Source organism: Hevea brasiliensis, chromosome 1 (assembly GCF_030052815.1).
Source record: "Hevea brasiliensis isolate MT/VB/25A 57/8 chromosome 1, ASM3005281v1, whole genome shotgun sequence".
Lineage (NCBI taxonomy): Eukaryota > Viridiplantae > Streptophyta > Magnoliopsida > Malpighiales > Euphorbiaceae > Hevea > Hevea brasiliensis.
In genome coordinates, this window is record NC_079493.1 from 120734251 (window position 1) to 120749596 (window position 15346).

At 36.7% G+C, this 15346-nt stretch overlaps 1 protein-coding gene across 1 annotated transcript; it reads right to left on the bottom strand.

Annotated features, from left to right (window-relative positions):
* Positions 1–6142: 6142 nt before the first annotated feature.
* On the bottom strand, positions 6143–8955 carry LOC131183818 (uncharacterized). Its single transcript, XM_058154475.1, has 5 exons — positions 8696–8955; positions 8237–8313; positions 7442–7733; positions 6943–7276; positions 6143–6160 (listed from the first exon to the last, which is right to left on the bottom strand). The coding sequence occupies exons 1-5, from the start codon at positions 8953–8955 to the stop codon at positions 6143–6145; spliced, it is 981 nt and encodes a 326-aa protein (XP_058010458.1).
* Positions 8956–15346: the final 6391 nt, after the last annotated feature.

Sequence of the window (15346 nt, forward strand, 5' to 3'; positions counted from 1 at the left end):
GCTCATTATCTTGATTATCTATCATAGATTTTCACCTTTCGGTCCTTCAATCTAAGATTAAGAACAAACCCAAAGGGTACCAATAATGGGTATATAAATAAGCACACAAGATAAAAATCAAGACTTATATATATTAAAATCTGGCTAAATCCAGTCCAAATCCACAAATAAAACTTAAATCATTACACCCAACTTTGAAATCTTAGTATATACTCACTCATGCTTGTATTTACAAGTAAAAGATATGAAATAGAGCAAGAAAATATGAAAATAAGACTAAAAATAAAAGAATCCAGAAGAAGAGAATCTAAATCTCTGAAAATGGAAGCTGGAAACGTCACTCTGCACGTGTCCTTCCTCCAGAAAATGGCGATATTCCCTCTTTCCTCTTTCTTTGATTTTTCTCTCCCTTTCTCCTTATGGTAAAAATGAGAATATGATGCTTATATATCCCCTTAAGGTTTGCCCTAAAAATAGTCTCTAAAGGGATAAAGACAAAAGGAGTAAAAGGTGTGAAAGAGAAAATTTTTTCATGTCAGCAAATCTGCCAGCGTTATCCCACATGCCTCATGTTGATTTAAGTTATTTTCAACATGCCTCATATTGATTCGGAGGAGGAGCCTTTAGATTCTGCACGACCAGCTACACGGGACATGTTGAAGTCCCTGAAACTTTTGGCGTATTTTGTTCCAAAATCTCTGTCTACACGACCTAGTGTTGAATCTACATGCCTCATGTGGATTCCTGCTGGCTGACTCTTATCTTCACATGACCTTCAACATGGGGGATGTTGAAGCCCTTAAAAATCTCGGTTGGTCTTTTTCCTTAGGCAAATTTTCTTCATTTTTCACACTACTTTAAACTTCCAAATACTTTGAATTTCTTCTATATGAATCTTTTTGCCATTAAACCTTATTAAAACCTATCAAAAACATTAAAATTCTAAAAATCAAATATAATGAAATTAAAATTAACAAATTAACTAAAATAAGCACTAAAAGCATAAAATTACTAAACTAAAAAAGGCAAAATGAATGCAAAATTACCCTAAAATACCTATATAAAATGAGTTTATCAAATTCTCCCAAACTCAAACCTTTGTTTGTCCTTAAGCAAATTAGAAACAATTATATGCGATTGGGGTACTTTTTTCTTAGATTCATGAAAATCACTCATCCAAGCTTTTAAACTTACCTCTAGCCACCAACAAACCATATACCCACCTTCAAGGTATAAAGAATTCAATTCTTACCAAAGCTATTACCGCTTAGCATTGGGTCAATTATTCATTCCATCAAACCCAAACCAATCAATTACATAAAGAAATCATGCTAAAATAGGCTCTAAAACAATCCATAAACTAAAGTGTCTCAAATGATCATGGAAATAGTTTAAATGGAGGAATAATGTGCCAATCCCATAAGCAAACCAACTATTCCAATCTCCACTAATGTAGCAAGACACAATCAAGAGATCAAAAGGACTTTTAATGGTTGTAATGGGGCAAAGGGGTAATAATGTGGCTAACAAAGAGAAGGTAAAAGGGAAGCAAAATATGAGAATAATTAATTTTTAAAGAGATCAATATACACTTTTCTTTTTCTATTTTTTTTATTTTTTATTTTTTATTTATTTTGTTTAAGAATCAAATGGGAGAAAGAACTTTACAATAAATCACCTATGCTAGCATACAATTTTTGAAATTCTTTTAGGGACAACATAAATAACATTGGATTTTGTATTGCAATTGTTCCTTTTTGATCCACCCCCAGACTCATTTCTTTATATACTTGGGTGGTAAATAATTTGTTTTTTTAACGTATCTATCACTTAATCAAATTATTCTCATGAAGGGTAGGTAAGTGTTTAGGTTTATAGCTAGGTAAATTATGGGTACCAAGGAAATAAAGGCTATAAATGAAGGCTCAAATTGGTTTCAAAAGGAAATTTTAAAGTGAAGTTGGTTAAGGCTAAAAATATGGGTTTAAAACCCAAAGAATGCCTTGATCATTTCTCTTTTCAAGTGAATGCTAAGATTTCGCCTCGAAAGGTCTAGAAGGCTTGTTCTAGGATTGGTGAGACACAATTAGTTATTTCTTACTCTAGAGTTTTCTTTAAATACTCAAAATTCAATGTAATTAATTGGGTGGCCCTTGGCTAAGAAGATATAAACCTAGATAAGAATCTTATAGCCTTATACCAATCCGAAACTTTCAATCCATCAAACCCATCTAGAGGCAAACTCAATCGCTTTTCAAAATGATTCTTAATCTTCTAAGAATTAGGTAAAAATTTATTTTTTTTATGTATGCAAAATTCCTAAGATGAATGCAAAACTTAAGTAAAAAATAAAATAAAAACTATACATAATCTATATGATATCTATATGCAATTGTATATATTTACATGGTGTAGGTATATGGTATATGAGAACTAAATAACTCAGTATAAATGAAGTGCAATTTAAGTAATGTAAATACAAAGGATTAAAAATTTTGCAAAAATTTTGCCCTCCCCCAAACTCAAATTAGACAATGTCCTCATTGGCTTAATCGAAGTGGCAAAAATGTAAATTAAATCAATAAATGATAGCTCGAGAGATATAAACCAAGAAAGAGTGGAAAAGAATTACCATGTAGAATAGACATGCCTAGTGATGAATAATCAGAATATGTACATGAGGCATGTGAATTATAAGTATTTGGAGCATGAGGCATGTTAATAAAAAAGCATGAGGCGTGTTGAAGTAAAGGTAAATTGACATGCCCTGTGCTGAATGCTGAGCAACTGACACTGGGTACCAACATGAGGCATGTCATGCTCCATGAAAATTTCGGTAGGCCTAAAAAATTTTGCAAATTTGAAGCAATTTAATTAGTTTACATGATAGCATCACCCTTAGTATGAGGCATGTTCAGTTTGAACATGCAACATGTGAATGTCCAGAAATTACCTTAGTTGCTGAATTGTCATAGCTAATAGAAGAGCAGCTGCTAAACTTTCAATAATCCAATTATATGACTATCAAAAAGCAATATCAATAATGCTATTACAATAGACCATAGAGACTAAGATTAAAGAAAATGATCAATGCAATAGAAATCTGGATTACAAAGATAAGGCAAGTATCATAGCAAAATAAATCAATGCAGCCAGCAACAATGAGCAAGCCAACTTAAGATTCATGAAACAAACAGAAATAAAGAAAAACAAAAATTTAAACCATTCACAAATAGATAAAACATGTAGAAGTTCCAATAACCAGAAAATTAACAGTGCAAATATAAACAGACTGACCAAATTACACAATTAAAAACTAAAGTTTCATAAAGTAACTGAAACTAACAAAAACAAAGTTCTAAAATTAGACAACTGATTGGTCTTCTTCATTTATGGATTGCACTGGCTCATTTGCTACTGCAAGTGCTTGCTCATTGGATTTCTCAGAAGCAGTATCTAGGTTTTCTACCATAGCCTTCATCTCTTCAAAAATGTCTTGGCCCCATTTGTACAGCTGGTTGAAAGAGGCTGCCAGCTTGTTATAAATGTCAATAATTTCTTTGTCATGAATTTTCTGCTTTTTCCTGAATGAAGAAAATTTCTTTTTAATCTTTTTCTCAAGCTTGGCTTGCTTCTGTCCAAGTGCATCAACCTTAGCTTCTAAAGCTTTCAGAACAACCACGAGATCAGAACTATCATCAGAAACAGGTTGCCGTGCATCACTCATCTTGTCAATTTTGGCTCCCAAATTTTTAAGAAAAGCAAATAAATCTAATTGCCCAATAGTAGGTGGGTGAGAGCTAGAAGAACCAGCATCATATGGCTATCCTATACCTTGTGATTATTGCTCTTCACCATCATGTCCCCCATTGACTAGCACATAAACATCACCTCTTTTCATACAAATTTTCATTTGAGTCATGATAATCCTATCCAGAAAGGACTGGCCAACCATATACACCATAGCATATTGGTCAGGGTTAAAACCAAATGATTTCGCAATCACAGTCACTATCCCTCTAATAACTATACTGCCAGCTGAATGCTTAGAGACTATATGTTCCATATGAGAGCAAAGAAAACAAGCACCATTTATCTTTTTCTTATCTTTCATGCACCATAAAAAGAATAAATCACTTTTCCCTATAACTCCATTACTGTGTCCTCTACCTAATATAATGTAAGACATGAACCTTTGCAAGTATCTCAGAGCAGGGTCTTGGATAGCTGAGGCCTTAGCAAAACTAGGGTTGTAATACTTTCCATATGGTGCAATTGATTTTGAAAATGAATGGGGGTCATAAATAGTCGTTCGCCACTCAATCACTTTCGCACCATCATCACAAAAACCAAATAAAGCATTCACTTGAGCAGTGTCAAGTTCTCTATCCTGACCCAAACACCTAAAGTAAATAGTGTCCCTATGGTTATTGTTCATGGGCTGGAAATCCAATTTCAGTGAGCTTAAAAACTCAATTGTCAATTCCTTAGAAGTAGGTTCTTGAATCTTAGCAAAGTCACTCCAACCTATATTCTCCAAATATTCACTAACAGAGTCATATAGTCCTATCTCCCTGAGACTGTGTTCATCAATGTACTTGGTGGCTAAAATTTTCTTTTTAGCAAGTGCCTCATAATTTTTCCTCATATCAAAGTCTCTAAAAGTCCATGGGTAAAATGAGTTTACCTTATTGCCAAATTGAGGGACAATTAGAGCAGTTTGAGACACTGTTGGGGAATGATGAAAAGGTGATTGAACCCTATTTGGAGCAGAAGAGACCTACGGTGAGATAGGACCTTGGGCAGCTGAGTGGGTTCTAGCACTAACAGGTCATGGGGAAACCACCCTAGGCTATTTCGGTGGAGCAGAGGAGCTAGGAATTGATTTCTTCCTTTTTCGTGATTCATAAACAGTGGAAGGGGCGGATTTTGTGTGTTTTTGGGAGGGAGGTGTGGCATCTTGGGTTACATTGTCGGGGTTAGGGGTAGAATGAGAGGATTGGTGAGATGGGGAACTAGGGTTCATATCGAGAATTTGGAGCCAAAATGGGAATTTCGGGTGTAGCGTTTGGTGGTGTAGAATTTGGTGTTAGGGTTGAAGAGTCACTGTTAGTAGCCATTTTTATGGCTCACAGCTTAGGTATGTGTTTGGAAGACTGTTTGGTGCGCACCATGGGAGGAACAGTGAAGGTTTTAAATCGGGCTACTGATGAAGTGAAATAGGACGAAATGGCTGGGGTAAGGTTTAAGTGGTGATATACTTAGGGTCTGACATGAGGCATGTTGGAAATAGTTGTGGGGTGACATGCCCCGTGTGATTAGGTGCAAGATGAATGACATGAGGCATGTTGGAATATAAGGGAAAAGTGACATGCCCCGTGTGATTGTACATGAGGTGCTACATGAGGCATGTGAGACCCCTTGAAACTCTCGGCAAGTTTTACATTTTTAGCAATTTAAAGTGCTAAGAACAAGTTTTGATGGTGACACTACCCCTAGCATACATCATATTGAACCCAGTGCTAAATGACCTAATATACAAGCCAAAAATGTGATCCTAAACACACTAAAACCAAACCTAAGTCACAATTTGCACAAAAATTTCACTCAAAACCCAATTGAAACCCAATCAATCACTAAGAACAATTAAAATCCATTAATCCACCAAACAGAAACTGAAACATTATTCAACTAATATTCACATTAACAGTCGCACCACAAGAAATAACACCCAAATTCAACCCCAAACTCAACATTAGAAATTCATGAACAAAGAGCAAAATTCTGCTGCAGACACTGTTCACATGACTAAATTTCTGCAGAATTGTATCATAAAATTTTACAAAATATCCAATGGCAAATATGTCAATCTCAGTGCAATACATCAAAATTAATTACCTAAGAAGTAAAACCAAGAAGATATTGATATTGATTACTATGAAAATTCCTATATTTCTCACCAATTTTGTTAAATTTTTGAAACAAAAATAGCCTTCCACTCCACCATGTTGCTGCAATCAGACATAAAGCTCAAAATAGTTCAAATTTGACTTTGTTAAGTACAATATGCATCATGGAAGACAAATATAAGGTTCAGCAACTTCCCAGACATTTATTCCTTCAATTCAGCATACACATTTGTTTAAACATCACCATTAACCTGCAGAAAGAAAATTTAACGACAAATTTGAGTTCAATGGGGTATAAAATGAAACAAAACAAAAGAAAAATTAAGTATAAGGAAAAATTTTAGGGTGCCTCCCAAAGAGCGCTAATTTTAGGTCATTAGCTTGACCCTTCTTAATTTAGTGAATTGGTGAATCATAAAGGAACAACTTGTTCTCTTCTCAATGGTCTGGCCTGTGATATAAATCTTGAGCCTTTGACCATTAACTTTAAAAATCCTAGAATTTTCACTCCAAATATCCACAGCTCCATGTGGATAAACTTTGACGACCTTGAAAGGACCAGACCATCTTGATTTCAACTTCCCAGGAAAGAGTCTAAGTCTAGAATTATACAATAAAACTAGGTCACCCTCTTTAAACTCCTTCCTTTTAATATACTTATCATGCCAAAATCTAGTCCTTTCCTTAAAAATCCTAGCATTCTCATAGGCATCCAACCTTATCTCTTCAAGTTCATTTAATTGAAGCAACCTTTTCTCTCCAGCACTTTTTAAGTCAAGATTCAAAGTTCAGATTGCCCAATATGTTTTGTGTTCCGACTCAACCGGCAAATGACATGATTTCCCATAGACTAACTTAAAAGGTGTAGTTCCAATGGTGTTTTGTAAGCTGTCCTGTACGCCCATAGTGCATCATCTAGTCTCAATGACCAATCCTTCCTTGAATGATTAACAATTTTTTTCAAAATTCTCTTCAATTCCCTATTAGATACTTCAACTTGCATACTAGTCTGAGGATGGTAAGGTGTAGCTACCTTATGAGTAACCTCATATTTCTTTAAAAGATGTTCAAACTGTTTATTGTAGAAATGAGATCCACCATCACTGATTATAGCTCTTGGCACTCCAAATCTAGTGAAAATAAACTTCTTCAAAAATTTCATTACTACCCTTGCATCATTCGTAGGGGAAGCAATGGCCTCAACCCATTTTGACACATAATCCACACCTACCAAAATGTATTTATTCCCAAAAGATGATGGGAATGGTCCCATGAAATCTATGCCCCAAACATCAAATAACTCAATCTCCAAAATTCCTTGTTGTGGCATTTCATTTTTCCTTGAAATATTCCCCACTCTTTGACATCTATCACATCTCAAAATGAATTCTTTCACAATTTTGAACATGTATGGCCAGTAAAATCCAGCTTAAAGTACTTTAGCCACTGTTTTATCCACACTAAAATGACCTCCATAGTCAGAAGAATGACAATGCTCTAAAATGTTCACTATTTCCTCTTCAGGCACGCACCTTCTAACTAGGCCATCATTACATCTCTTAAATAACAATAGATCCTCCCATATATAAAATTTCACATTATGCAAAAATTTCTTCCTCTGTTGATAGCCTAAATCTGATGGGAAAACTCCACATGATAAGTAATTGACAAAATTTGCAAACCATGGCAATGCATCAACAACAACTAGCAACTGCTCATTTGAGAAAAACTCATCAATTGGCAATTCCTCTTCATTTCCATCTTTACTCTCATACTTAATCCTTGATAGATGATCCGCTACAACATTTTCAGCTCCCTTTTTACCTTTAATTTGTAAATCAAACTCCTGTAGCAATAAAACTCATCTTATCAGTCTCGGCTTTGCTTCCTTTTTATTCATCAAATATCTTATACCGGCATGGTCTATATAGACAATCACTTTTGATCCACCTATATATGACCTAAACTTTTCCACAGCAAATACCACAGCTAAAAATTCCTTCTTAGTTGTGGCATAATTTACTTGAGCATCATCTAAAGTTTTGCTCGCTTAATAAATTGCATAAGATCTCTTCTCTTTTTTCTGACCAAGTATAGTTCCCACAGCAAAGTCACTAGCATCACACATAACCTCAAATGGCAATGACTAATCCAGAGGTTGCATATAGGGGTTGTTGTTAAAGCTTCCTTCAACCTGTTAAAAGAATTAAAACTAGCTTGGTCAAAATTAAAAGGAACATCATGATTTAACAAATTTGTAAGAGGTTTAGCAATTTTTAAAAAATCCTTTATATATCGCCGGTAGAAACTAGCATGCCCAAGAAAACTTCTAATTCCCTTCACTGAAGTTGGTGGAGGCATCTTCTCTATCACTTCAGCTTTGGCTTTGTCCACTTCAATTCCTCTATGTGACACCAAATGTCCAAGAACAATGCCTTCTTGCAATATAAAATCACATTTCTCCTAATTTAGCACCAAATCTGTTTCTTCACATCTTTTAAGCACTTTAGAGAGGTTAGATAGACAATTATCAAAAGAAAAATCATATACAAAAAAGTCATCCATAAAAACTTCCATAATTTCCTCAATAAAATCAGAGAAAATGGCCATCATACACCACTGAAAAGTAGCTAGTGCATTACATAAGCCAAAAGGCATCCTTCTATATGCAAATGTACTATATGGACATGTGAATGTGGTTTTCTCTTGATCACTAGGATGTATTGGGATTTGGAAAAAAACCAGAATACCCATTCAAATAACAAAAATATGAATGTTTTACTAACCTTTCTAACATTTGGTAAATAAAAGGCAAGGGAAAATGGTCTTTCCTAGTGGCACTATTAAGCTTCCTATAGTCTATGCACATCCTCCATCCTGTGACAATTCTAGTAGGTATCAACTCATTATTTTCATTTTTCACAATGGTCACCCCTCCTTTCTTAGGGACTACATGAACTGGGCTGACCCAACTATTGTCATAAATAAGATAAATGATCCCAGCTTCAAGCAATTTCCAGACTTCTTTTTTCACTACTTCTTTCATATTAGGATTCAATCTTCTTTGATGTTCTATAGTGGCTTTAAAATTATCTTCTAAAAGAATCCTATGCTTGCACAAGGTAGGGCTTATACCCTTTGTAACATCCTCACTTTAGCTAGTCCGTACAGTCTATTGTTCTAGCGACCAATGTCGGTCCGGGCAACTAGAATGTTTAAAATTATAAATAGACTAGAGTGAGGAGTTATAAATAAACCGAATAATGCTCATAAAAATCAAGGAAAATTTATAGGAATGAAATACACTAAGGTTAAACGAGCCGGAACCCCAAGGATGAGTAACCTGAAAGGGAAGTGACGGTGAAGGCCGTTAGCAACCCTAGACCTGGGGAAAACTTCATGAAATAATTTTTGGGACCACAGGAAAGGATTATTGGGGTTCCCATGATAATAGAATGTTAAAAAAACACCAGAAAAATTTAGTCAATCGGTACAGACAATTTTGGTTTGTTAAGCCAAACGGAGGGCATTTTGGTTATTTCGTCTTCAGAGATAATTTTTTGCCAACTTGTCCAGTTAAATAAATAATTTATATGACATAAAATATAAATAAATATTGTTAAAAATTTAATTAAAATTAAATAGACAAGAAAAGGATAGAAAATGAGAGAAATGAGCATTATGACATCATTATGATGTCATTATTATTCTCCCACCCAATCAAATGTTGACACATGGCACTAATTTGTTTAAAGAGACTTAATGGGCAGAAAAGAAAAGAAAAAAAAAATCAGAAAGCTCTTATCTCTTCTTCTTGCCGTCCCACCCCTCTCCCATGCCCACCATTGTCAAGCTTCCCAAAGCTTGATTTCCATAGTTTTTCACCCACTAAACCCTAAGTTGTCAACACAAAATCTTATTCTTTCCTCATAGTGAAGCTTTTGGGAGCAAAAAGAAATCAAAAGGAAGAGTTCTTGCAAGCTTTGGATTAGCTCCATTAGAGGTTAGTGACTAAACTTGATTTTTATCTTTCAATTCATGTTGAAGGAGTGGTATTTGATGCAAATTTACAAGAAAATTTAGTAAACATCATGTGTATGTCTTGCTTAAAATTCTAGCAGCCTTAAACTTGGTAGGGTTTTGAAGAATTCTTAGAATTAAAATGGTATTGTGGCTGCCCTTAACATTAATCTATTGTTTAGGATAGTGAAAGGTAAGTGAATGTAAGTTTTGGGATGGTTGAGCTCGGGTTTGAGCATGAAATGGAAACTTTAAGCATGTAATGGTGAAAGTAAGTTTTAATGGTCAATTAGTGACCATTTGGCTATGTGTAAACAAGAAATGAAGTGGTTTGTGTAGTGGGAATTGAGGTTAGTGTGGCTGCCCTTGGTGACCTATAGGACTGGGCATGAGTCCAGCAGGTTTGGGCAACAATAACTAGAGTTGCAGAGGTTCAATTGGTACAAGGCTAATTGGATATGAAACTAGACACATAATGACACAACTTTGGTGAAGAAACCATGCCCAGAAAACCAAACCAAGTTGACCTAAAGATTGCCCTAATCCGGCTGACCTGCAACCTACCTGGGTAAAATGACCAAATGAATAGTGTTTAGTCATTTGGTCATAACTCAGTGTAGAAAGGTCCAATTGATCTGAAATTTTACCAGAAATAAGCTGAGATATAGACCTACAACTTTCATGAAGAAACCTAACCCAAATTATGAACATAATATATTCAAAAAGTGACCTACAGTCACTGCTCAAAATACTGTAGATTTAGTCAATCCAGAAAATCTGAAAAATTTGTAATCCGGCTAGTTGTGGTTTTTGGGCTATAACTTGAGCTAAAAAACTCTAAATGGAGTAATTCAAAAAAAGAAATGTAACTAGACAAAATAAGGAACAACTTTCATGTTGACCACTTTGCCAAATTCCTACTACAAAAATGACTAATAGAACAGTAAACACAAAGCTTAAAATCTGAAAATTTTGAACAATTAACATTAAGCTTAGAAATGGTATTGGCAACCAATACTAACAATTTTAGAATGCAAAATATGGTATGTTGGGAGTATTAAAACCAATGTACCTATTTTCTATGCAAAAGTCAACATTTTAGTTGACTAATAAAATGAATAGTAACACCTAAACTTAAATTTCAAGAATTGTATAAATTAAGAGTGTAACATGCCCTAGTACACCTAGCAAGATTGGTTTGGATAGGTTGGCATGCCAATAGGGTTCTGTTAGCAGTATTGCATATGGCTTCATGCCATTCTGTGTTTTATGGCCTCACGTGCCATTCTGTGACATAATAGCCTTTGGCTATGTTATTTGAGTTGTTATACTTGGGTTTTATCCTTGATAATTATTACAGCTTATTAGCTATTCTATTGCACACCGGGAGACACAATGTGACCGATGGTGTGATTGTCCGAGATACTTAGTACCCAGTGCCAGTTTACCCATTTATCCAGTCCAGTCGACTAGTATGGGTTACTCGGGAGATGATAATGAATCTTAAAACTTTTAATCAAATTATACTGCAATAAATACCAGAAATTAAGTCTACCAAAAATGTAAATATACATTCTGCATATTTATATTATTTTAATTATTTTATTTTATTTTATTTTATATTGTCACCACTAAGCAGAATTGCTTAGCACGTCGCTTTTGCCACGCGCAGGTACTGGAGATATAGCTGGAGAGCCCAGCAGACATCAGACCGAGTAAACTTTCAGAGCTGCATACTGAGTCCAGAGTCACCTCACATCTGCAGTGCACTCAGTAGGACATTAGGACTATGGGTGGCATTTTGTATTTTGCATTTTGTATTAGTTTTGGTTGTAATTACAAACTCTTGAACTTATGTGATAATGTAAAGATATAAAATTTCATGTTATTAAAATTTTCTGTATATTATGTTAAAAAATGAAATGTTGAGAAATATTCATGAATGTGCTTCAAGTGATGATGTGAACAGAAAAATTCTGAAAATAGTATTGAGATTTTGAGATTGAGTTGAGATGTGTATATAATGGAGTTCTGGATTTGGAAATTATATTGGAAGTGTCTTTTAAACAGGTTCAGAAGAACTGTTTTTCTAATTTATAGCCGGCACTCTGCTGGATTTTCTATAAAAATTGCGAAAAAATTCAGATTTATCAAAAATTGTAAATAAATGAATTAAAAGGGATAAATTGTAATAGAAATATGAATTGGTGCTCCGGTACACTGAGTGGCATATCTTGCTCGGCTACACTATAGACGGGTAAAGGGTGTCACATTTAGTGGTATCAGAGCATCGATTTAGGCGTTTCTGGGCCTAGATAGAGTGCATACTATTGCATTGCATTTATAAGTGTTGAGGTGACACTGATGCAGATCTGTTTGTTTTTTTATTTTTATTAGGATATGGATCCTGCTTCTCAAAAAGCAGTTGATGAAGAGGTGGAGAGTCATGCTCCACCAAGGGCTGAATCTAGGGGCAGGGGAGAATCTACTCCACCAGCAGCTGAGGCACCTACCCAACCTCAGTTTGCATTATTTCAGCAAATGACCGAGTTTTACCGGCAAATGATGGGGGCAATTCCACCGCCACAACCACAGCCACAACCTCCACCAGCACCACAAAAGTCCCATTTAGAGAAACTGCGAAAACATGGGACTGTGGATTTCTTTGGGAAGAAGGAGGATGATCCCATGACAGCAGGAAACTGGTTGGATAGAACAATCAGAGTACTAGAATAGCTTCATTGCACCCCGAGCGAGAACACGGAGGTCTTTGTGTCCCTACCGAGGATGATGCATACCAGTGGTGGGACACAGTAACCAGTGAGGTGCAACCGGATCAAATCACTTGGGATTACTTCCTAACAGAGTTCAGGAAGAAGTATGTCAGTAAGGTGTATTTTGAAGAGAGAATAAGAGAATTTATCAGTCTAAGACAGATATCAATGGTAGAGTATGAGCGAGAATTCGTCAGACTGAGCCGGTATGGGAGGGAGATAGTCCCTACAGAGGCAGAGAGGTGCAGACGGTTCAAAGAAGGGCTTAATGACAATATAAAAGTCATGATAATAGCATTGGAGATCACAGATTCTGCCAAATTAGTAGATGCTGCATCAAAAGTAGAAAGAGTCTGAATAAATGAGCAAACTAGAAGGGAAAGACAGCAGAAGAGGGGTCCAGGTCAATCCAGTTCATTTTCTGCTCCCAGTAAGAAGAGTAAGGGTCCTCCTGCTCAGGGTTCAGGACAAACACAAGGTCAGGGTCAGTTCCAGGCGCCCAGACCACAGTTCACACCTAGGAGAGGCCAGTCCACACCATCTGTGGGCAACTCTCCAAGGACGGTGTTTAGGGGACCAGCCCCAGCATCTTCTGCCTGTCCATACTGCCAGAAGTGGCACAAGGGGGACTGTTGGCGAGTGACTGGTGCATGCTTACGGTGTGGATCTACAGAACATCAGATCAAAAATTGTCCGAAGAGGACTACTACAGCTGCTCCAACACAAGCAGACAGACCTGCTCCTGCACCACAAAGGGGTAGGAAGCTTGGTAAATCTGAGGCAGCTGGTCCATCACTGAGGCCTGCATCCGAGTTAGCTGAGAGGCCAAAGGCTAGAGTACCTACCAAAGCCTATGCCATCAGAGCTCAGGAGGAGCAAGATGCCCCGGACGTCATCAGGGGTACATTTTCTCTCTACAGCACTTCTGTGCATGCATTGGTGGATCCAGGATCCACTCATTCATACATCTGCATCAAACTACCCGTAGAGAGGAGAGTTCTAGTAGAGGAGAGTGATCAAGACATTCTAGTCACAAATCCACTAGGCCACAGTGTGGTAGTGAATAAAGTGTACAAGGATTGCCCATTGAGGATTCAGGGGTATGAATTCTCGGCAGACCTAATTGAATTGCTCTTCCACGAGTTTGATGTGATTTTGGGAATGGACTGGTTGTCACGTCATCAGGCAATAGTTGATTGAAAATTGAAGAGGATTTCTCTGAAAACTTCTGAGGGTAATGAGATTACTGTTGTGGGTGAAAAGACAGATTTCCTGTCCAATGTTATCTCAGCCACAGTTGCAAGAAGATTTATGAGAAAAGGCTGTGAAGCTTACCTAGCACACGTGGTTGATACTAGGCAGGCTAAGCTGAATCTGTGTGATATACCCACAGTAAGAGACTTCTCAGATGTGTTTTCTGAAGAATTACCTGGTTTACCACCAGAAAGGGAAGTCGAGTTTGCTATTGAGGTAATGCCGAGTACAGCACCAATTTCTATTGCCCCTTATAGGATGGCACCCACTGAATTGAGGGAGTTGAAAATTTAGTTGCAGTAGTTACTCGATAAGGGGTTCATACAACCCAGTGTGTCACCATGGGGAGCTCCGGTGCTGTTTGTGAAGAAGAAGGATGGAACTTTGAGAATGTGTATTGATTACCGGCAGTTGAACAAGGTAACTGTGAATAATAAATATCCGTTGCCCAGAATTGACGATTTGTTTGATCAGTTGAAGGGAGCCGGTGTATTTTCAAAAATTGATCTCAAATCAGGGTATCATCAATTAAGGGTAAAGGATGCATATGTGTCAAAAACTGCATTCAGAACCCGGTATGGGCATTATGAATTTCTAGTGATGCCGTTTGGGTTAACAAATGCACCAGCAGCATTTATGGACCTTATGAACCGTATCTTCCATCCATACTTAGATCGGTTTGTAGTGGTCTTTATTGATGATATTCTGGTGTATTCCAAGACTAGGGAAGAACATGATGAACATTTGAGAATTGTTCTGCAAACCCTGCTAGAAAAGAAGCTTTATGCTAAGCTATCCAAGTGTGACTTCTGGATGAGTAAAATCTCTTTTCTTGGACACATAGTATCAGCTGAGGGGATTAGAGTGGATCCCAAAAAGATAGAAGCAGTGATGGAATGGAAGCCTCCCAGAAATACAACTGAGGTCAGAAGTTTCTTGGGGCTAGCTGGGTATTACAGAAGATTTATGAAGGGGTTCTCTCTTATAGCTGCTCCAATAACCAAGTTGTTGCACAAAAATGTAAAATTTGGCTGGAACGACAAGTGCCAAGCCAGTTTTGAGAGGCTGAAGGCTATGTTGACAGAAGCACCAGTGTTAACACAGCCAATGTCGAGAAAAGACTTTGTGGTCTACAGTGATGCCTCGCATAATGGGTTAGGGTGTGTATTGATGCAAGAGGGGAAAGTGGTCGCCTATGCTTCCAGGCAGTTAAGGCCACATGAACAGAACTACCCTACTCATGACCTGGAGTTAGCAGCAATTATCTTCGCACTGAAGATATGGAGGCATTATTTATATGGTAAAAAATGCTACATATATACAGACCACAAAAGTCTAAAATATTTGCCAACCCAGAAGGAGCTCAATCTTAGACAGAGGCGATGGATT

Coding starts and splice junctions, on each gene's coding strand:
- LOC131183818 (XM_058154475.1), bottom strand. CDS start 8,955: ATGAAAGAAGTAGTGAAAAAAGAAGTCTGGAAATTGCTTGAAGCTGGG. Junction 8,314..8,695: donor ATTTACCAAATGTTAGAAAG/GTTAGTAAAACA, acceptor GGTGTCACATAG/AGGAATTGAAGTGGACAAAG. Junction 7,734..8,236: donor TTCAGTGAAGGGAATTAGAA/GTTTTCTTGGGC, acceptor TACAAATTAAAG/GTAAAAAGGGAGCTGAAAAT.